The sequence below is a fragment of the Tetrao urogallus genome (assembly GCF_951394365.1).
Source record: "Tetrao urogallus genome assembly, chromosome: 12".
NCBI lineage: Eukaryota > Metazoa > Chordata > Aves > Galliformes > Phasianidae > Tetrao > Tetrao urogallus.
In genome coordinates this window covers 1,418,262-1,440,558 of record NC_136825.1, presented here as the reverse complement: position 1 = coordinate 1,440,558, position 22,297 = coordinate 1,418,262, and the positions used below count along the sequence as shown (strand labels likewise).

The 22,297-nt window shown below is 49.8% G+C and overlaps 3 protein-coding genes across 3 annotated transcripts in view; 1 reads left to right on the top strand and 2 right to left on the bottom strand.

The window, feature by feature from the left end:
* The window catches only part of GALNS (galactosamine (N-acetyl)-6-sulfatase), a gene marked incomplete at both ends in the record, with an annotated part of 42,186 nt that extends 30,621 nt beyond the window's left edge, over positions 1 to 11,565 (bottom strand). The window contains 7 exons of the mRNA XM_079541591.1: positions 513 to 640; positions 772 to 838; positions 2,447 to 2,590; positions 5,423 to 5,525; positions 6,523 to 6,597; positions 7,905 to 8,028; positions 11,476 to 11,565. Of these exons, the coding sequence (XP_079397717.1) occupies positions 513 to 640; positions 772 to 838; positions 2,447 to 2,590; positions 5,423 to 5,525; positions 6,523 to 6,597; positions 7,905 to 8,028; positions 11,476 to 11,565 (731 nt within the window). The remainder of the gene's footprint in view (positions 1 to 512; positions 641 to 771; positions 839 to 2,446; positions 2,591 to 5,422; positions 5,526 to 6,522; positions 6,598 to 7,904; positions 8,029 to 11,475) is intronic.
* Positions 11,566 to 11,698: 133 nt separating this feature from the next.
* On the top strand, positions 11,699 to 14,099 carry TRAPPC2L (trafficking protein particle complex subunit 2L; the record flags this gene model as incomplete). The annotated part of the gene is made up of 5 exons (XM_079541234.1): positions 11,699 to 11,731; positions 12,186 to 12,358; positions 13,113 to 13,200; positions 13,313 to 13,392; positions 14,054 to 14,099. The coding sequence occupies 5 exons, from the start codon at positions 11,699 to 11,701 to the stop codon at positions 14,097 to 14,099; spliced, it is 420 nt and encodes a 139-aa protein (XP_079397360.1).
* A 2,195-nt stretch (positions 14,100 to 16,294) lies between these two features.
* On the bottom strand, positions 16,295 to 18,903 carry PABPN1L (PABPN1 like, cytoplasmic; the record flags this gene model as incomplete). Its single annotated transcript, XM_079541465.1, has 8 exons — positions 16,295 to 16,334; positions 16,450 to 16,595; positions 16,683 to 16,770; positions 16,974 to 17,080; positions 17,228 to 17,292; positions 17,669 to 17,777; positions 18,250 to 18,424; positions 18,884 to 18,903. The coding sequence occupies 8 exons, from the start codon at positions 18,901 to 18,903 to the stop codon at positions 16,295 to 16,297; spliced, it is 750 nt and encodes a 249-aa protein (XP_079397591.1).
* Positions 18,904 to 22,297: the final 3,394 nt, after the last annotated feature.

Sequence of the window (22,297 nt, the reverse complement as noted above, 5' to 3'; positions counted from 1 at the left end):
CCCCACATACAGCACTTCATTACCCACACAACTGGCAAAGGAGCTTAAGCTTCCCACTCCCGTTTTAGTTGTGTGATCTTCATTCACTAATACAGCAAAAATATTGAAGAACAACCCAAGCAAAGTCTTCACTAACACAAGCTCATGTACTTCAGCACATATGCTTTTCAGTAACTATCTGTGTATTTGGATATAAGTACACAGAGGGTGGTGAGGCACTGGCACAGGTTGCCCAAGGAGGCTGTGGATGCCCCATCCCTGCAGGCATTCAAGGCCAGGCTGGATGTGGCTCTGGGCAGCCTGGGCTGCTGGTTGGTGACCTGCACACAGCAGGGGGTTGGAACCACATGAGCACTGTGGTCCTTTTCAAGCCAGGCCATTCTATGACTATGATACTATGATATAATAAATATCACCGAGGCTTAACATTTCCCCAGCATGAGGTATTAATTTAAAAAAAAATGAAAGGAAAAAAAAAAAAAAGGAAAAGAACACACAAAAATAAGACTCACCTTCCTCTCTGACTGGTGCCCAGGAAATGTTTGGAAGCATAAACAGGAGCATGAGTAGCATCGATGGCCCAGTATAAAAAGAACGGCTGCTGGCTGGCCTGCTGCTTGCTAATGAAATCGAGAGCTTCCTGTAAGCAACAATAAAAATGAGTGTAACAGAATCACCCTCTGTCATCCAGGTCTCTTCAAAAAAAACAAGACAAAACCCACAACCATAAAGTCACTGTGGGTTAGAAACCAGCACTGAAATAAACTCTACCTGCAGGTAAATCTGAGTCAAGTTGGCTTCACCCGTCTTCAGATCAATTTTGAAATCTTCATAGTATCTATAAAGAATCAGAGAGAACTAAAGGAGTAAATCCAAAGGAATACACAGCACAATAAAGCTTCCCATGCCATTAGTTACACAGCAGGTGACTGCAGGTAGAACCCTCAGTTAGGTCACCCACCAACTCTGTTCAGATATTAAAAGCAGTGTCATCATGTTTCTAATTACGGTAGACAGCAGTGAAATGACCAGATTCTAACTAATGACAACTGCAAGATTTGGACAAACCTGAGCCACTGATTGCTCACTGTGAGCTATGAGAACGGGGTAGCACACATCATGAGCTTATGGCACTACTCCTTCAGTCGAGAGCTGCTGGATGCGAGTGGTATTTTTAGCAGTACCCAAAAACATTCAGTGACGCAGAATCACAACGTGGTTCCAAACAAGTTGTCCTTGACTATCTGCAGACAGCAATTCAGCAAAGAAGGGCAGGTGGCAGTCCTCATGAGAATAGCAGCGAGTGAAAAGAGACAACACCGGGCACAAAAGCAAATAGTAAAAATGGTGCAGACTGCACACTTGCACAAACAGAGAAGAGGTTACTACAAAGCAAGGCGAGGAGGAAGAAAGCAGCCTTTCAGTACTGAGCGGAAGCAGTTTCCAAGAGAAGCAATGGAATGAAATCATCACAGGAAGCCTTCGGGTACAACAGGATGAGCAAACATCTCTGGGAGGTGCTGCAGAGCAGCCGTGATCCACAGCTGGTCTGCATGCAACCTGCAGGCTGGCCTCAGTACTCGGGCTGTTATTAATCTTCACCATCAAGCACCTAACTTCATGTTTAATGAGCTTGAGTTTTAAATTTAGACAGTCAGGTAGAGCTGAGGGGGACAGGACTCCTGCAAAAGATAGTTCAGGTGTTTAGAGTGGACTAAATGTTCTCTACCATGCCAAGTCTAGCACTGGTGCTGCAGAAGTAGGTCTTCTGAGATGAGAACTTCACTGAGCTCCTGACAGTTAATCTATACCTTGCTTCTGTCTGCCTTGTGCACTTCCCCACAAGGCTTTCCCTCTCTCTGTCTTAACTCCAATGGAAATCGCTATCCACAGCTTGGATATTGGCCAACCTCAGATTTGCTCACGGCTGTTAAGCCAGCAGCTATTTAAATTAAAGACCTGAGCACAGTCTTCCATTCAGCAAGATGGACAAGACAGAGCTTTCCACATCTGTTTTCTTCTGTAAGTAACTGCTGCAGACAGTCGCTGCAGAGCACAGTAGATGAAGCCAGCCTTGGGCTGGGCTCTGATCTGCTACTCACGTGTTTCACCAACTTTTACAAATATCTTTTCTGCATCAGCAGGCTGCTGAGCTGCAGAGCAAACAGGCCTTCAGCACTAAGCATCTCAGAACACAGCTGAAGCAGGACATTCCTCCACGCAGGGTGAAGTACCTGCACGTTACTGGCCATGCAGCCAGACCTGCAACTCTGCCTGATTCTGAAGCAGCTTCTGGTTCTGCCAACCCCTTTGCACTGGTACCGGTTTGCTGTGCTAGCTCTTGTCTTCCAACACAGAAACATCAGCAGGGAGAGCAAGGAAAAGGACATTCCCAGCAACTAGGTAATGTTTTTGAAAGCAACTGGCAGGCAAGTAGCTGAATTACCTGCCAATCATTTCCCAGTCCCTGTACACAGGGATATTTGGGAGTGCTCTGTTATCATAAGGTCCAAAATGGCAGTTTGGGGATCCAAACCATTCATCAAAACCATGTTTCAAGGGGTGGAACTGGGGCCTGTGACCCAGATGCCTAGGAACAAAAGAAACAGATGAGTTAAAATTCTACTGCATTGGAGCAAACTGTAATCTCACCAGAATGGTATGCAAGCAAACAGTCTTTGCCTAAGAAGAAAAACTTCAAGCATGTTAATCAAAGAAACAACTGCAGAGCACGGTCTTGATCTTTCTTGTCACAAATGGATCCATGCAGTTATCCCAGTGCTTACACATATCCCATTTCAGCCTACTGCCCACCCTGCTTTCCACCACTGCCTTCTATTGGTGCCTTCTCTCACGCTGCCCTGACCATCTGCACTGATGAGCTGCAGTGCCCAAAGCCACCGCAGAGATGCACATGATGTTTTGCTTAAGGATTCTGATCTAAAACAAGTCACTTTTATACCACTGAGCTATTAAGAAAACACAACAAAGCTCATGAAACGTACTGTGACATTCGTATTCCTTTTATGGAGTCTTTATTTTGCCAAAATGGTACTGAGAGACCTGAATGTAAATGAGAGCAAGTTCTCGACGTGCACAAGTGAACATAAAACCTATTTAGCTACCACTGATGACAGCTGCATTCTACCACTCCGCTCGAAAATTCTCCATCCCTAAATTCAAGCTAAAGCTCCTTTCTAATCTCCTGCTTCTTGACCGCAAATTCTCCATCTCAAAGATAAAGAATGCCCATCCTCTCCCAATCTCTGAAGGAGATCTTTGTACCTAAATGCTTATTTAATCATTCCAGCTTCTGCTCACAAGTCTGCATCTGCAACCTGTCCGTTTGTGTCATCCCTCTCTGCACGTTTCCTGAACATAAGGGACATAAAATGCACTACCTGGAATAAAGTGATCCACAGTGTCATTTTGAGCTATTCCAAAATGAGTTGCAGCATAAAATAATCATCACACCAGCTATGATAGTATCTCAGTGATGTAACTAAAACTGCAAGCCTCCAACACAAGACTCTCCCCTTTCCTCTTCTATGTATAAGTGCTACAAAGCTGCTCCTGGGGAATAACAGGTGACACGAGAAAACGTTTTGCTCTGAGACCCAAGAGAACTTAAAAAGGAAAAGAAGAGCCATGAAGGAGGCACAAAATAATCACTGAGATGCAGAAGGTGGACTGTTCTCTCCCTTTCACATCACACACACACACAAAAAAAAGGAGGACATTTAACGAAATGCAACAAATTCTGAAGTGAATTCAAGAAATTCTGAAGTGAAGTGAAGAATTCATGGGAGATACTTGACTTGCAAACATCCAATTAAACTGTGGAACTCGCCGTTACCCTGAGAAGTTTTAAAAGGGATGTTTAAAGGATATAAAATCTGCTGGAAAGCTTCAAAACCTCTAAAAGCCCTGAAATCCTACAGGGACTATAATGAAAGCCCAATTGAACTACTGCATTACACCTTTTATTTTCCCCTCCAAACACCCTTCTACAAAGCAGGTGATGCTCACAAATGCCAGAGTGCTGCTGCACAGTGCCATTCCCAATCCTCTGTGGTACAACAGCTCCTGGATGTGTAATGATGGTGCACTGCACGTTGGTATTTAGTCTGCTTCGTGCTAACAGCTGCAGGTCCTTCCAGATTTGCTGTTTTCCAAATAACTGCCTGGAACCAATCTGTATCTGCGTTGTTTATTTCTTTTCCCTGGGTGTATGAATTTGCATTTATTAGCACTGAACTGCATCGCATTGCATTCAGCCCACTGAGCCGATTCTTCACGGCCACTCTGCCGTTCGGATCCGTGATGATAAATAATTCACTGTCTTTGGTTAGTTTGCTTTCTCTCCGATTTCAGCAGTACAGGTGAATCCAACTGCAAACCCATCTTGCTCTCCTCTAACTTGTTAGCAAAACTGTTAAGGAAAATGCATCCCATCACTGTTCTAAACAGCATCCCCCCCCCCAGCGCTAATCTTGTCTGAAGTCTCTTCATTAACAATTACTGTTAACCAAGCAGTACTTGGCTGGGGTCTGTGTGGTTCTGAAGCTGCTATTTATACATTTATTTATTACAGCACTGTTCCAAATTGTGATCAGAGAGCTCCAGGCCCTGTGGGATTCCATTAGAGCCCGCAAGCACGCTCGAAATCTGAATGTTAACAGACGCACCAGTTTCAACTCTTACACCATTAATTCCACCGCCCATGTTTGAACACAACACCTTTCAGGCTTTTCCTTCCCAGTTCTTCACAGACATTACGAAACACCTGCTAAGATTTTGCTGTACTCCCCTGAAAGTCAACAAAGCCAAAGCACAACGTGAAGGGAGCGCTGGATCAGATCTCTGGCTCTTTTAGAACACCTGGTAGTATCAGCTGCCCTGGCCAAGTCCCTCCCCACCACCCTCATCTCCTACGCTAAGTGAACAAACTTCAGCGTGGCTCTGGTTTCAATCCACTCATCTTCAAGCATCTGCATCTCTATTTCTGTACCACACACTTCTCCCCTCCCCGGCCTCCCAAAAAAGCTTGCACAATTCAGTCTACTAAAAAAAAGAGCAACTTAGAGCAGGGGACAAAGATAAAAAGCACGTAGGAGCCGAAGGCAAGCTCCAACAGAACATCTTGGCACTTCTTGATGTAATTAAGTAGTGTGGTACACGGGTGAGAGCACAAAGAGCTGCAGGGTTTATATATGTGTACAGATGTATGTATGTACTTGTAATGCTAACACTCAATTCGGAAATTGATCACAGCAGGACAGAGGATCCACCACAGATTTGGAAAAGCAGCCTGTTTTGAAGCTCAGATGTCTTTCTGCTCCGATTCAGGTTGTCCTGCTGCTCCTTCACGACACATACACACACCTAGCAGGCTCAAAGGAAGAGATCTTAAGAAGTTTACCATTTGCCAATGATCTTGTTGGTGTAGCCAGCTTTCTTCAGCAGCTCTGGAAGCAGTATTTCAGAATCTTGAATTCCTCCCACTATATCCTGCGGTGTGTATGCTGTGCAAAACAAACACAAACCTTACTGACTCTTACAATTATGACAGCAAACAGCTCACAGCCACCCATCAATAGAAGTATTATTACTGGATCAGAAAGAGCAGTTAGTTTGAACTTGCAGCACTATCACTCTTTGGAAGTCTTCCCAGAGCAAGAGATGAACGGGCCAAGTTGATTTAGCAAATAATCTCTCAAGCAAAGAGAGAACTCCTCTCCAATAAAAAAATAAGGGGGGCCGCCATTGCAGAAAGAAGCTGAAAGAGAAAGAAAAGGGGCAGAAGGGAGCGAGGATCAAACAGAAAACAGATGCTTCAGGTGTCCAGCAGAGTTGCCTTTACTTCTGCAAACCCGCTGTATGTCACCTAAAATGAAGGGGTTTCCTTTCCTAAATCAAAGGATAGATTGGCTCCGACCACAGGAGCTGAAGGAAACAGCATTTCCCTCTGTGGCCCTTGAGGATACAAGGTGTGACTCTGGTGCATGCTGGCTGATACTGCATGAACTGACACGTAGCTGCTGCCTGTTGGCCTCACACAGCATCTGTGACTCTGGAACCAAAATCAACCCAGAGGCATCACGCATGGCTACTCTTTGAAGCAGCACAGGCACAACAGGGCTACAAGATGGCCCTCCCTGAAGGAGTTGTAAAAGCCACACCGAATGCAAGGTGAGCAGCCTGTGCTTGGCTCTGGGTGTTAACACACAGCCCCACGTGCCTCTGTTTAACCAGGCACCAATTCCACTGCCCAGAGGAAACACTTCTCAGCCAGCAGAAACAAGCAGAACAGCCAGCCTTGTTTGTGCCTCCTCAAAGGAGAGTGCTTTCTGCTTGATGAGGAGGAAATAATAAATCTCACACTTATTAACCCAGTAATCTATTTGTGTTACCATGGAAGGCCCTTAAGAGAAGATAACCATGGCAAGCCTTTGTGCAAAGCGAAACTTCCTGCAAAGCAGAGAAAGAAATCAGAAAAGGAAGCAGGAATGAAGGCCGTACCATTTCTGGCGTGTGCATTCGTTGTGTAAAAACCATTCCTGACTGGGAGGCGACCCGTCAGCAGCGCTGCCCGTGCTGCAGAAACAAACACAAGTCATTTCATGGCAGGTGCACTGTGTGCTCACACTCAGCATTACCACGTTCAGGCTGAGGACAGCATGATGACCAAAGCACAGCATGATGACCAAAGCACAGCATGATGACCAAAGCACAGCATGATGACCAAAGCACAGCATGATGACCAAAGCACAGCATGATGACCAAAGCACAGCATGATGACCAAAGCACGCTGGTGTTCAGGCACAGCCAGTTACTGGGGTCAGCCACATTTGGAGCAAACCCCTCCTCACTGGGCCATGGAAACAGCCACGTTTCTATACAACACCATTAGAGCTACTCCAGGCCAAGCTTGCTTAAAACGTGACCCCTCTATTAAATTAGTTTACCCACTGCTGAAAAGCAATGAATTCCAACAGTAAGCACAGCAGCCCTCCTATCTCAGCAATTACAGAAGGAATACCTGGCATTGGTATTGAAGAGGAAATCCTACCACAGACTCAGCTTAAGGCTAAGCCTGGACTAAAGTCATAAACAATGAACTAAAGGAAACTGCCCAGCTTTGGCAATAAAAGCCAGGTCCTGACTCAGGGAACATTTAAATAGATGTTTAAACACGTGCTGAAGTACCACTGGACTTAGTGAGACTTTGCTGCATTCTAAGTGCCTCTTCTGAGAAAGGACAGTCATGAGCACACTGACAAATGATTTCCTAAAGGAGAATCCAAACAGAGAGGCCCTGTTCCTCATTTTTGTTTCAGTTCTTGTCTGCTAGTAAAGCTGGGGGGGAATTGCATAGGAAACAAACAAACAAGAAGGATTATAAATAAATAACCTTTCTCACTCAAACTCCAATGTTTCTCTCCTGTCTCTTCCCCAGTAACCATGCTGGACATCAGGGTCAACAAGGGGATGCAGGACACAGCATGCTGCCATTCCTTGCACAAAAGTCTCACCCAACCCAGTGGAATCAGACAAACTGCACACTTCTTTTGTTCAGCAGCAATTTACACACTGCTTGGCCTGCTTGCCCCAAAATATGAACAAAAATGAGTCTAGAATACTAAACCAGAATACTTTATGAAGTCCTTTAGCTGAACTGATCTGAACACTAAAATACAGCTTTGAAAGAACTTAAGACTGAAGGGTTTGCAATCAAAACATAAATAAAAAGGAAGCAACAGATAAGATCAAAGCACCAAATCCAAACTCTGCCCTGAGGGTAATCACTGGTTTGGTTGCTAGCTCATGTCAGATGCTGGCACACATCCCAATCTCAGAAGGTGGCGTTCTTATGTGCTAGTTTAAAGCTCAGGTTTACTTACATGGGGAACAGAGGGGGCTGGCAGCATAAAAATCCAGGAAAAGCATCCCTTCTGAAGCCATCTGGTCTAGGTTAGGAGTTTCCTTAGAAGGCTCTCCAAAAGCTCCCAAATCACCCCAACCCATCTGCAAGAAGAACACACCGCAAGACGTGAAAGTACTTCTACCCTTCCACAAATGACAATGCTGCTGGGCTCACATAAAACTTTTATTTTTATCCCTTCCTTCCTAAACCTTCATAGAGCTCATCTCCCTGCTCAAGGAGCACTTCACAGCCCTGATAAAACTGATCCTCGCCAGCCCTGCGAAGCTGGGAACTATCACAGCTTCCACTGAAAATGAGAAACTGAGGCACACACGGGGTGAAACGACTTGCTTGTGATCAAGTGGACATGAAAACACTTGTAGCAGAAGGAGGTCAGGAGCCCTCATGTCTTCACTCTCACTCCAGAGCCTGGAGACTGGCAAGCACACACATAGCAGGGAGGACATCACACAGCATGCACTCAGTGCTGGTACACAGCTGCAAGCCAAGCTGTGCAGCCCTCGGCTCAGCATCTTTGACCCCTGCATCCTCTCAGTCTGCTCCATCCATGCACACACAACTATTAAGGCAAAGAAAAGGTCTGCATTCAAAAGCAGAATCCGGTGCTGCAGGAAAATGTTTGTTTTAAAAGCAAGCTCTGAAGGGAAACCTGCCAGAGGCATCATATGTCAGCCTGCTTATTTGCAATGGGGGTTTGGGTCTGTGCCTTCCTCCCTGCACAGTGGGGCTGCAAAGTCCCCATCCAGGAGAGCTGTAAAATTACTGTCATGCTGTCTGCGTTCACTGCTGAAAACTATTACTGGTAATAACACAAATAAAAGTAAGTGACTTAAAACAGAAGGTTCTGGAAGGGAACAACTTAATGAGCAATTAGGCGCCGTGGTTGCTAGAGATTATATTGTGCTTTAAAAAAGGCAATAGCTTTCTCTAATACAGATGTGTATCAGGTGAGCAACTAATACAGAGGGCGTAATGCATCTCCATCCTGAGAAAGCCATCTGTCTGGTCCCACCTGAGAGTCTGCCATTCGCACTGCAGCAGTGTGGTTTGGAAAAGGGAAGCGTTGGAGAGCTGCAGAGCAGGCTGCTGAACTTTCAGCATAGAGCAATTAAACGGCCCCACCAAACACCAGGGTGTGGGACTGAAATGGACTCAGCAGATCAGCCCCCAGTCCTCAGTCCTTCACTGTCTCTACCATCACGAAAGAAAGAAGAAAAGAATGCTGAGTTGCTCTGACTCGCACACAGGGACACAGAAGTAGCCAAAGGATCAAAGGAAAAAAACAACAGTGGAGATGCACTTGTAATGAACAGCACATAAATAAACCAACAGCTCACAGAAACTCCAGTCAGGATCTGTGCCTCGCCGCGTCTTCTGCTGTACCAACACTTCCAGAACGGGATCACTGCTGTCCCACACAGCTTCCATTTGAAAATTACAAATCCCTGCTTGGGGGGAAATACTCCTGAATGGAAAATTAAGATAGACTGCCAGTGGCTAAACTGGCCATTAAAAAAGTAATCATTTCATACAAGAGCACGGAAACGCTACGACAACAACGGCAAGACAGGCAGGTTGAAGAGGGAGAAGGAAGCCCAGCAGGCTTTGAGTCACGTATCCACCCTCAGCAGCTTTCTGAGGAGCCTAGCACAGCACACAATGCACTTCTATCCAAGCACATCTGAAGGATGACAGGAAAGGAAGAGGAGAAGCAAAGCAGGACGATGGCAGCAACTCCAGCCTGCGCTGAGAACAAATGCACTTCTGTATCTGTGATTTACTGAGCCCAGGGTCATATCTGCTGTTTAACGACTTGAGTTTTCTTTCTATTCAGCTCTTCAGGAGGAAATTTGAGTTTCTAAAACATTTCCTGCAAGGTATCAGAGTCTGCCTATATTTGAGGCTGCACCTTACTCGGTGCTGCTGGCCTCTGCATCCATCTCTGGTAGTGGAAGGTACACAGAATTATTTGTGTAGGTTAGAAAGCCAAGCCTTCACTTAGCAATAATTCCATCAGTGCTGGGAGAAACCAAAAACATCCCACCTTCCAACACTTACCAGTTAATGAATGTGCTCTTCTGCCAAGGATAGTGGAGTTAATCACTCAGTCATTAGGAACAAGCTGATAAGGTGACTAGCTTCTAGATAAGGTGGTACGTGTGTAAGTGCCACTTCCAAAACGCCTATACTCAGGCTTGACATTATAGACCTGAGAAGTCTCATTTGTTTTCAGCAGGAAATCCACAAATCAGGAACAAAAAGAAGCTTGGATGAACACCTTCAAATTGTCTCCGCTTTTACAGAAAATCTCAAAAGGACTGGAATCATAGAATCACAGAATCATAGAATGGCCTGGGTTGGAAAGGACTACAGTGACCATTTAGTGTCAACCCCCTGCTGTGTGCAGGTCACCAACCAGCAGCCCAGGCAGCCCAGAGCCACATCCAGCCTGGCCTTGAATGCCTGCAGGGCTGGGGCATCCACAGCCTCCTTGGGCAACCTGTGCCAGTGCCTCACCACCCTCTAGCTGAAAAACTTCCTCCTCATATCCAACCTAAACCTCCCCTGTCTCAGTTCAAAACCATTCCCTTGTCCTACCAAGGGCTATTTTCCTTGAGAAAGAAATCAACTCCCTGTGAGTTACTGTGAGAGCTCTCACAGTAAGTAGTCACAAACTTCACTCAAACTTTTCCAGACCATCACACCAACCCCCAAGCAGTGCCTGATTCACTGTGCCCAAGGCCTCTGACCACGAGTCATGACACAGCCCCTACCCACGTGCCGTCCCACACGCGCTGCTCAAGCGACAGAGGGAATGAATGCAGCAAACTGCTGGACCTGGAGGTTCACCTGGGACCACATGCAGACCTGGATACAAAACGACCTCATTTTGCACGCACTGGGGAGAGACCTGCTCTGAAGTAGCGGCCAGACAGAACATCAGGAAGCAAATAGATCATAAGGTCACCAAAGTTGGAAAAGATTGCTAAGATCATCCAGCCCAACCCCAGCCCACCACCACACCTGCTAAACGTGTGAAGTGCTCTCAAAACACAAATCCCATCCGTCCCATTCACAGCCCTTTATAAATGCTTGAAGAGAACATCCCGAACCAGCCAGCAGCAGGGTGAAGGAGCCAACCTGCTGAACCTGTTCAAAAACCCCAACCTTGTATCACAGGACACACACGAGCAAGCTGGGGCTCAGCCCACAGCCCTGCCGAACTCCTGAGCCTCCCAATTCCCCAGAGACCAGAGGGAATCTGAGGGCTCCTGAGGGCCCCACCCTCCACCAACCGAGGCACAGCCTGCCCAGCAGGGCCCTGCTCACCCCGCAGCCTCTCCCTGCTGCTCCCTGTCCCCTCACTGCCACCCCCAGCACCACAGCCGCTCTGCCCTACGCTCCGCCCAGCCCAGTAGGCCCACAGTAGGCCCCTGCTGGGTGACACCAGCCTCACGGGATGATGGGACATATGGAACGTCCGCCAGGCCCAGGTGCCCCCCCCAGGCGTCCCAGCCCGCACTCACGTCGTCCATCAGCAGCAGCACCACGTTGGGCGGCGCGGCGCAGCCCACGGCCCAGCACAGCCACAGCGGCACCAGCACCGCTCTCGCCATGGCAACCGCCGCCATGCGCGCCGGCAACACCTCACGTGACCGCGTCACGTGATCGCTTCCCTCTCTCTCTCTCTCCCCCCCCCCCCCCCCCTCCCCCAGCACGTGATGCAGGCGGAAAGGAGGCGGGGACAAGATGGCGGTGTGCATCGCCGTGATCGCCAAGGAGGTGGGGGCGAGGCCGGGATCGCGTGAGGGGTCCTGGGGGGGGTGGAGGGGAACAAGGTGTGGGTAAAGGGGCGTGCGCAGGGCGGGGACTCAGGCTGGCGTTGTGGGTGAGGAGCAAGGGGGAGAGGGGCGGGCAGAGACACGGGGGAGGGGAGGGAAGGACCCTAGAGAGAGATGGGCCCAGATCCGCTGCTGGGACAGGGGCTTTCCTGCAGAGCCGTGGGGACAGACCCAAGTAAAAGGAAGATCTGATGTGGGAGTGCTGTGGGTGCTGTCTGTGCAAGTGTGCAGCTGCGTATGAAGACAGGTCTGTTCTGCAGGTGCTGTGGGAAGTAAAAGGGGCGAGCTGGCTTTGGGTGCAAGACAGGATTAGTGTGAAAGCACTCCAGTAGTGTTAGCCATTGATTACAGGAGCAGAATCTGCCCACATTGGCATGATTTGTCACTGTCCACAGAACTACCCCCTCTACATCCGGAGCGTTCCGACAGAAAATGAGCTCAAGTTCCACTACACCGTGCACACTTCCCTGGACGTCGTGGATGAGAAGATCTCTGCCATGGGCAAGGCTATGGTAGATCAGAGGGAGCTCTATTTAGGGCTCCTCTACCCAACTGAAGACTACAAAGTGTATCTTTGTAATGTCTCAGAGGTGTGGTCACCCTGCAATCACATCTTCACAGGTGTTGGTATTTGACATCCACTACAATTGTATCCAAGTGTATTTAATAACCTTCCTTGCAAGGGGCTCTGTATGGGAAACCCCTCTTCCCACTTGGTGCCGCATTAAAGTCATTAGCAGAAGAAGCACAGACTTGTTTGCAACCCAGTTTATCACACAAAGGATTGGGTTCAGTCCCTTGTTCAGTTCAGCAGCTGTCCCAGTGTTTTTGAGTCACAGAGTTGACCTTGTGAGCATTCTCTGGCTTTTTGTCTGAATCCTGCAGATGGAGGTCATCTGCTCTAACAGACCTGATTTCTGGGTTTTCATAAACCGGTCATTGATTTTTGGAGTTCCAGATCACAATGATATTAGAGGATCTCCAGGTCTCTGGCTGCAGCCTGACAAATGACAATAGATGAGGTGGGTCATTGAAACAGCTCTTAGGAAGAAACCCAAAGCAGCTAATGGGAGACTGCTTCTGAAGTGCAAGGCATGCATTGCTGGCCAGAACAGGAGCGAGCTTGATCTGGAGTTACCAAAAGTGGCAGCATCAGGGAGAAAGAGGAGCAACCTGATGTCTGTCTTACCTCATCTAGTTCTAGTTACGTGCTGAGCGCAGTAAGAACACAGTATTTTCTCAGCTTTTTTGTTTGTGTGCGTCCCAGCCTTGTTTGAGTTGCTCTGCAGGCCTCCATAACACGTTCCTTAACAGCTGCACAGATACGGCTACGTGACAAACTCGAAGGTGAAGTTTGTCATGGTGGTGGATTCTTCAAACACAGCACTTCGGGACAACGAGATCCGCAGTGTAAGTGCAGGAAATCAGCACCATTTGCTACACCAGTGTTCCTTCTGCTTCCACGTGTTCGTAAAGTGCTGAGAAGCAAAAAGAGATTAATTAAACCACAATCCCTTTTCAGATGTTCCGAAAGCTGCATAATTCCTACACAGACATAATGTGCAACCCCTTTTATAACCCAGGAGACCGTATCCATTCCAGGTGAGTGGACTGAGCACCTCTGTCATCTTTCTGGGACTTGCATCTGCGATGCAGCAGGACCAGGCATGGAATCCCTGTGCTTGGCCAGTTCAGATGTACGTGCTGTAACCACTTAGATGGAAAACAGCTGTGTTGTCTTTGGGTCATTACCACATAGCTGGAAACTCTCCATAGCCCCTTGAGAAGTTCAATTGAACTCTCTCTCCCCCACCTCAGCACTGGTGTTAGAAACTTTGACTCAGGAAAAAGGAGCCTTTGGGATAGAAGTTCCCTGCAGTACGTAGAGAGGTTACGCAGAACAAACAACTGCAGTTGTCCAGGGTTTCTCCTTGAATAAGGATCCTCACCACACACAACTCCTCTTGTGAGGGCTACTGCTCCCTATTTCTAAACTGAAATCTCCCAGGAAATGTGAATAATGCATGTTGCTATTGCTTAGGCAAGAAAACTTGGCCAGGAGAAGACCTGTCCTTACTTCAGCTTAATTAAAGCCATTATTCACTCAAAAGAACGTGCTGTAGCTAGAGTGAAACCATGCATTCAGCCTGAGGAAAGCCAGCTCATTAGCCAATAAGAAGCATTGCTAGCTACTGGTATTGTTTAGAGATGTGGTGTGCAGAACTAGCAGCTTCCTTTAATGCTGTGTTATTTCCTTCCCTAGGGCTTTTGATAACATGGTGAACTCCATGATGATGCAGGTGTGCTGAGGCTCTGCCCAGTCTGATCCAGGCATTGAGAACATTCCCTGTGTGCAGGAGTGTGCCTACAGCATGATGTATATATTGGTTTCATTGTGTAATATTTTCAGTCTATGTAAAATAAACCTGACACCTGCAAGCTCTGCGTGTGCCTCTATTCCTGCAAACCTTACACAGCACAGAAGTCCCTGTTCTGCTTCTCTCGAGCCTTCAGATAGCATGCAAGAGCTCTTCCTTCAGGAAGGTCAGCAGCATCAGATGAGCTTTGTTCCCTGCAGAAAAGCACGCAGCTGTGCTCCTCTGCAACTCAGATGCTTCTGTAGAAATGGGGCTTTGTGGAAAGACAGCAGTTCCCACTGTGCTTGTGATTAGAGCGAGCACAGCTGCACAAGAGACAGCTAAGAGATGATTATTATTAGGGTCAGCCCAGATTTCAGTCAGCTGAGTGGCATAGATAGTGACACTGCTCCTCACAAGTGCTGGTGCTTGAGAGCATTTCCTCTGATGCAAAGGAGCACAGCAGCAGCAGGCCTTTCACTGTTTGCCAGCCCCCTTTGCTTCTGCGTCAGGAATGTGAGAAGCAATGCTTATTTCAAACATACTTGGTCTCCTTACCCTGTTTTTCCTTACTGGGAACGCTCAGTTCTATGTGTACTTACTCCAGTAGGTCTTGGAAAGAGAAAACAGCACAAACCAGCTGAAGGCTCCAGGTCTCTGCAACCACAGCCAGTGCTGACATACTTGAGAACACTGGCAGACAGCAAACAGCTGGCCCCAAACAGCACCTTGAACCTGCTCGAGTCCTGCACTCGTCTTGCCTTCCGAGGCAGATGCAGAGGTGACCTGGATTTGACAGTATCTGCTATTAACGCTTTGCAGCTCACTGAAACAGGCTTGGTGCACACAGAGGTATTTGTGGTGCAGGTCAGGAAGCACAGGTAGTGCAGCTGGGATAAATCCATGCCAAGAGATTAAGACAGCAGGATTGCACAGCTGCCTGCCTCATCCCAAACTAATCTATTAGCATCTCCTCCCCCTGCGGCTCCAAGCTGTCCTCATTAAAGAGTACCAAACCAAGAGCAGCTATTTCTATATAAACGACTAGAAAAGCACCTGGCCAGTTAGAAATGCAAGGGGAAAAAAAACCCACACAGTTCCAAGAGACACAGGAAACCTGGAGAGAGCCAGGTCAGTGCAGAGCATCAGCACACAGCCAGCACGGTCTCACTGCAGATGAAGTTCACACAGCAGGATCATTTATTTTAAAAATAAGTGACATTTACATTACCTTCTCAGACAGAACTCAAATACATTTAATCAACAAGAAGCTGTCAAATAAGGAGATGAAAGCATCTGAGCCTCTCCCACCATCTAAACAAGGCACAGCTGTACACTGCTATGCTGAAAGTTTCCTATAAAAGTCTTTGCTCTTCTCACTCACAGAGACAAGAGTTCTGCATTTCCTATCCCTCAACTCAGCACAAAGCAATCCAAACACTCCAAAGTAGTTTTTATTAAAAATTAAGCCTCTCTAATTGACAAAGCTACTAAAGGAAAGCTCAGAGCCCTTGAAGAAGCCAGTTTTGTAGCCTGAGCCCAAGGGTCTCTCAGACAGGGAAACCAAGGCCAGCCTCAGCAGCACAGCCCATGCTGGACAAAGTGCAAAACCAACACAAGAGGTAAGGCCCCGAGCTTTAAAATATACATCTATATATCCTGAAGTCCTAAGGAAAACAAAACTCAGTGGGATTTTTAGTCTGGCAGTGCCCCGAGCTGTGAAAAGCTGCTTTAGGAGCCAGTTCATCTGGGCGAGAAGAATCCTAACCAAGGATCCTGAAAGATCAGCGTGAGAATCACATAATAAAACAGATTGCAGTGCAGATCTTCACAGTTGCTATGGTGGTCTCCCAGCCTGCCTTCTTTAACACAAAGTCTTCCCTTTAAAAACAAGCCCTAAGATAAGGAGATGGCTCCCGGGATGCCAACAGAGCAGATCCAGTCTTCCCCCTCGCGCCCAGCTCCAGCTGCACAGCACTCAGCTGCCACCAGTAATCCCCAGGGCAGGCAGATGGCATTTTAAAATTAATTTTTTTTTTTTTTTTTTTTGGCTCGGGTAGGCATTTTTTTGTTTGTTTGTTTTTAAATCTCTCCAATCCCATCTCTTCGGTCCCATCGGCACCTCCAGGGCAGCGCAGTCTTCCTTTCTAATACGGGAAATACCAAGGCAGCAGCCTGGCCCGACCCCTAGGCAAGAACAGAACCACGCTGGAGCTCGGGGGCATCGCTCAGCACCAGGCATCAGCAGCCTGAAAGCACAGCCACCCGCTCAGCCCCACCAGCCAAACGCAGCACCTCTCACCTGTATGTCCTTCCCCGCAGCCTCAGGGGCTGCCCCCCATAGTACCCCCAGCGTGGGATCAGCCCTCCCCGGCCTTGGAAGCGGCCCCGGCGGCCGCCACGGTCGGTGCTGCTGATGCCAGGCATGTTGGTCCTCTTGGGCAGCACCTGGAAGGCAGTGGGGGCTCAGCACCAGCTCTGTGTTGTAGGGGCTGGGATGGATGGATGCGGCCCGGGGCTTTGCCCAGCTCTGACCTTAATGACACGGCCCCTGAATATGCTCTCGTCCAACTCCACCGCCGCCTTCACAGAGCTCTTCTGCTCAAACTCGATGTATGCATACCTTCAAGGAACAGGGAGCAAAGCACTGGGGATGCTGCCAGCGCCAGGGACAGCAGCATCCCCCCCCCAGGGCACAGCCAGCCCCCACAGAGGACAATAAATCCCTGCCTTTGCAAACACTCAAGCCATGCCTTGCCTTTTTTTTTTTTTAAAGGAAGCAAAAGCTCTGTTCCTACAGTGTCACAGGATGCACCCAGCACTGACCCTTTGGGATGCCCTGAGAACTTGTCGCAGAGGATGGTCACACGGTTGATCCGGCCACAGCTGTTGAAGTGAGATTCCAGCTCCTCTGCCGTGCCCCCGTAGTCCACCTGCAGCCACAGCCCTCGTGTTCCATCGGGTTTGGGAGCAGCCAGCCTCTTGCAGGGCAGTGGCCAGGTCCCCTTGCTGGGGATCACGGCACACATCTGCCAGACGAGGAGCAGCAGGCTGGGCTCTGTTCCACAGCCTTCACTTACATTGCCCACATAGATGGACCGTTGGTCAGCCTCCACCTTCCCCTCGGTCGTCCTCTGGAACAGACCTGCAGAGATGGAGGCTGTGCTGTCACAGAGGAGCCATGCATCCCCAGCCCCACACTTCAGCCTCCTCCTCCACCTGTTGCCCCATCTCTCTCTGCATAAGAATAACACAAGGCAATTTCTTCACAGCACCCGAAGGCGCTCAACTCAATTACCTCATTGAAATTAATTAATCTACTGCATCTCAACTTGCAAAGGTGGGAGGTGGATAAAACACGTGACAGCAGCGTGCTGTGCCTGGCACCCTCTCCCTCCCCCATGTCAGCTGCCTGGTCCCAGCTGGTGTGGGGCTGCCCATAGGGGCACAGCAGTACACCCCAACCCCACTGACACCCCACGACCGTGGGGAGCACAGCAGAACCCAGGGACAGCCCATACCTGCCTCTGAGCCCATGAGGAGGCAGCTCTCAGCCTCCAGCTGCAGCTCCTTCAGCCTCTTATCCTCCTCCTCCATCTCCCGCACTCTGGCTTTGATGGCCTCCAGCTCCTGGAACTCAAACCACAGCTTGTGCAAGCAGCACGTGCTACAGACCCACTCCCCACCTTGTGCTGAAGCAACAGGCTCCCAAGGTAGGGACAGGGGACAACGGCCTCAAGTAAAGGGAGTTCAGCTCTCAGCTCCACTAGTGAGAAAAACATTTCCTTCCTTGTGCTTGCCCACAAAGCAGTGCTGCAGCAGAGGTGTCCCAGAAGCAGAAATGCCAGAGAGAACCAGAGATTGAAGCTAGTGGTGAGCAGGAGCCATTGACTGCAGCCCAGCCAAGCAGACATCTGAACAGGGAAAGGCAAACAGCAGGAGAGTGACTATTCAATTTCCTGCTTCTCAGCTCAGGGATTTTAACAACAGGAGCCCAAAAATCACTCTTAATTTTCTGAAGCACTTAAAGAGAGATGCAGGAGGCTCTCTATTTCCTTATAGAAAAGGGGAAGACTGATCCTACATTCAGCCAGACACTCACAGGGTCCTGCACACCCAGCTCCTCCAAGCTGTCCTCCTCCGGTTGGCTGTGGTCTGAGCCATCATCTGCAGCCTTCTGCAGAGCTGCCACCTCCGGCACGTCCCAGGACGCCTCCCCTGCTGCTATGGATGCTGGGTCCTGCCACCAGATCCCAGAAGAGTCCAAGAAGAGAGGACTGGGCAAAAGAGGGGCGAGAAGTAACTCAACAAACAGCCGTTTAACACAGAAACAAAAGCAGGATGTTAACCAGGCAAAGCTTGTAGGGTACTTTCAGCAGAAGGAAAAGCAACCACCTCCAAAGCTGTTTGCTCTCGATTCTGCAGGTATGCTTGCAACAAACCCCCACCGCTGCAGCAATAAGCTCTACTGAGAGCTCTCCGGTTCACAGGCACTGCCCGGCTCAGGAAACTGCAGAAGGGAGCTTCCTTTGAGCCAAAAGGCCAGGACCAAGCACCAGCCTCACGGGTGGCAGCGCAGCAGAGGACAAACAGAGAAAACAGCAGGGCACGCTGCCCCAACCCGACCAGAGCAAGCTCACAGCTTCCCAACTCGGGGACAAACCCTCGGCTCTGAGAGCGCAGGGCCTCTCATTGCCCGGCACCAGCTGTATCCCACGTCCACCCCGCAGACCCACCTGGCCTTGCCCGCAAACATGCCGCCTGCTCCGCGCACAGCCGCCCGACGCCCAGCAAAGCAGCGCCGCACGCCGATCCGCCACCGCCACGTGCGCCTTTCCCGCCGGAGCGCCGCTTTCACACATCAGCAGCCAATCACAGCACGGCCCCGCCCTCTGCTGGCAGGGCGGAAGGCGGACCCGGCCCGGGCTCGGCCCTGGGGGACGCGGGTTCGAGACCCGGCGTCGGCCACCGCCTCGCGTCCGGGTGAGGTCCGCTCCGCCCCGCTGCTCTTCTGGCCGCCCAGAGGGAGGGCAGAGAGTATCGTCATGCAGAGAGTAGGGAACAGCAAGCGGTGTCCCCAGCTGTGATGCTCACAGGAATTCCCGACCTCCCCCCAGACTGGGGGCAGAGGGTGCAGGGCAGCCGGCACACACCCAGGCTGCGGAGACCTCGGGTTGATATTAAATCATCTTTTTATTACACAGATACAGAGATAAGAACAGACAGAACCTGAATCATAAAGTTTACATCTTTCACAGATCGAACATACAGTACACGAAGAGAAAGCGGGGAACAGCACGAGGTGGGGGGAGGGACAGCATGCCGAAGGAAAGTCCTACCAAGTCATCTCTCTGTGCTGGCCCCAAAACCACTACCAGAGCTCTGCCCTCAACCCCCCAGCCCTGGGGACCCCCGCTGTCCCCATCCCCATGGCTGGTGCAGAACTGCTGGGGCAGGGGGGACAGCAGCACGACACAACCCTCCCGGTGCTGTGCCTTTGGCTGGCGTCAGAGGGGTCCCCGAGGAGAGCTGCTGTGGATGATGTCCCATCCCCAAAGCCAGGTGAGGAGCAGGAGATGCTCTGAGGATAAGGGCTAGGAGTGGTGGTGACACCGCTGGGGGCTGCCCGGGGAGGTTTGGGGTCCTGGAAGCATTGCTGGGAGGCAGCACTTTGGTTTCATATGGGTTTTTGGGTGGGGGGTGCATGGCCCCGATGCAGTGCCGGGGGCTGGGATGAGGCATTGTTGTGCCCACTCTTGCACCCCAAAGCACAGCTCTGCCATCCCGTGGGGTCAGGGACCTCGGGAGGGATGTCCCCATGCCATGAGCCTCACTACAGCCGCGACACCCAAAATGGGAGCAGGTGGCTGCACGGACGTGAGCTGGCACAGGGCACCCTGCATCCCCAAGCAGCACCCAGGATGTCCCCAGGCCGTGCAGTTGCACCAGGACCACATGGCACAGCCATCTGCCACCTCCTGGGTGCCACAAAGCCACCAAAGGACACAACCAAGGCATCGCGTGGGGCATGCTTCCCTGTCCCCACGCACATCCCAGCACCGCTTTGGAGCAGAACCCTACAGAAGCGCCCCAGTTTGGAGCAGAACCCTACAGAAGCTGCTCCACCACCCCCGCGGCCGCCGTCCTCCCAGCATTGTTATATTTGGGAAATATCACACTTTAAAGCTGTCATTCTGGTTCGGACGTCCGCACCGCCCATCCCCTCCCTCGTCTCCTCCCCTCCCTCCCTCCCTCGGCTTTTGGTTTCGATGCAAGGTTCGTTAGGGTATTTTTATTGTTTAAAAAAAAAATAACAAAAAAAATTAAACAAAAACAAAAACAAAACAAACAAAAAAAAACCCACAGGAAAAAAAAATAATTAGAAAATGATAATTAAAAAAAAAAAAAAAAAAAAAAAAAGCAAATCAGAAAAGGAGTGGAAACGAGAGCAGACTCCGTGTAAGTGCTCCCGTCCGCTGTTTCCCGGCGAGGCGGAGGTAGAGAGGCAGAGCCCCGGCGCAGGGTGGGGAGGGGGCACACGGGGTCGGGGGGGGGACGGACACCCAGGGAGCAGGCGGCCCCAGTGGGAGCACCCGCAAGACTCTTATATATTACCTCTTCTCAGGAAACGTAAGAAAAATAGACAATATTACATATGTCACACCATAAATAAAGTGAACAGTCACGCGAGGGGCCCCCGGCGCTGCCCCCGGCACGGGGTGTTGGGGTGCACACAGACTGGCAGTGGGGCTGGGGGTGGGAGATGGCACATGCTGTGGCACGGTATGGCACGGGGCACCACGGCGCCATGGCACAGCACGGCACAGCACGGCACCTGCAGCATGATGTACAGTGGCATGGCATGGCACAGCATGGCACGGCACATTATGGCACGCCGTGGCACGGCATGGCACATAACGGCACGGCACACCATAGCATACGACAGCTGTGGCATGGGATCCCGTGGCACGCAGTGGCACGCCACGGCACATCATGGTAGGGCACGGCACGCCACGGCACGGCCAGGGCAGCCCCTCAGCACCACAACCAGAGCAGCCTGCCCCCCTCCTCCTCCCCTGCCTACGGAAAACACACGGGATGGGTTTTTGCAAATCCGGAAAACTAAAGCTCCTATCGAGCACATGACTTCTGCTTCGCGGTTCAGCCTAAGCTCCTACACGCCACATCCTCCCGTGCGGATCACCATCCTTTATTTGGCAAATGTCTCTTCTCATCACCATCACCGTCGTCGCGATGCTTTTTGGACCTCTGCAGACGCTATTTACATTCCTGTGAAGGTGCAGCACTGGGTCCCTCCTCCCGGAGCCGCGCACTTTCTGTATTGCACTCCGTCCTCCGCGCTTTGTACAATGCTGCGAGATATACAAAATCACCCACACGTCTTTGTCCGCCTCCTGGGGGAGGTGCTGCTTGCTTTCTTTTTCTCCTTCCCTCCTGGAAATCGTTGCATTCAACCCCAAAATATCCAATGCAGGGAGCAGGCTGGGCGCAGACGGCTCCATCCCTTGCGCCATTCCCATCTCCGGCGTTGGGCAGAGGTAGGGCTGCATCGCGTCCCCGCTCCCCCCCCAGTGCCACGTGGGGAGGCGCTGCGTCTTTCTTTTGTCGGGTCATTTTGTTTGTTTGGGTTTTTTTTTGTTGTTGTTCTTTTTTTTTTTTTTTTTTTGCTTTTTGTTTCGTCGTTTTCTTAAAAAAAAAAAAAAAAAAAATCTTTTTGTTTCTTTTTTTTTTGCTTTATGGTAATAGAAACTCTTCCAACCCGCGGTGCGTCCGTCCGTCCTTCCGGGAGCGGAGCTGTGAGGACGGGGCAGCGTCGGAGCGGGCAGCAACGGAACGAAACGAACTTTGGCAGTGGAGAGACGTTTGGATCTGTCTGGTTTTTGGATTTCCTTTGGAGCAGAGGTGGGTCTGGTCTGTTCTTGGCTAGCTAGCAAGGTAGTTACAGGTGAGCTTCCATTGGGCTCAGCGGTGTCTGCTTTTTGGGATTTTCCTTTTTTTTTATTTTTTTTATTTTTTTTTTTACAATTTCTTACTTAAAGCCAAAGAGTCCGACGTGTTTGTTTTTATTTTCTTTATTTTTTTTTTTTTACAAAAAAAAAAAAAAGAGATGAAGATGAAGAAACAAATCT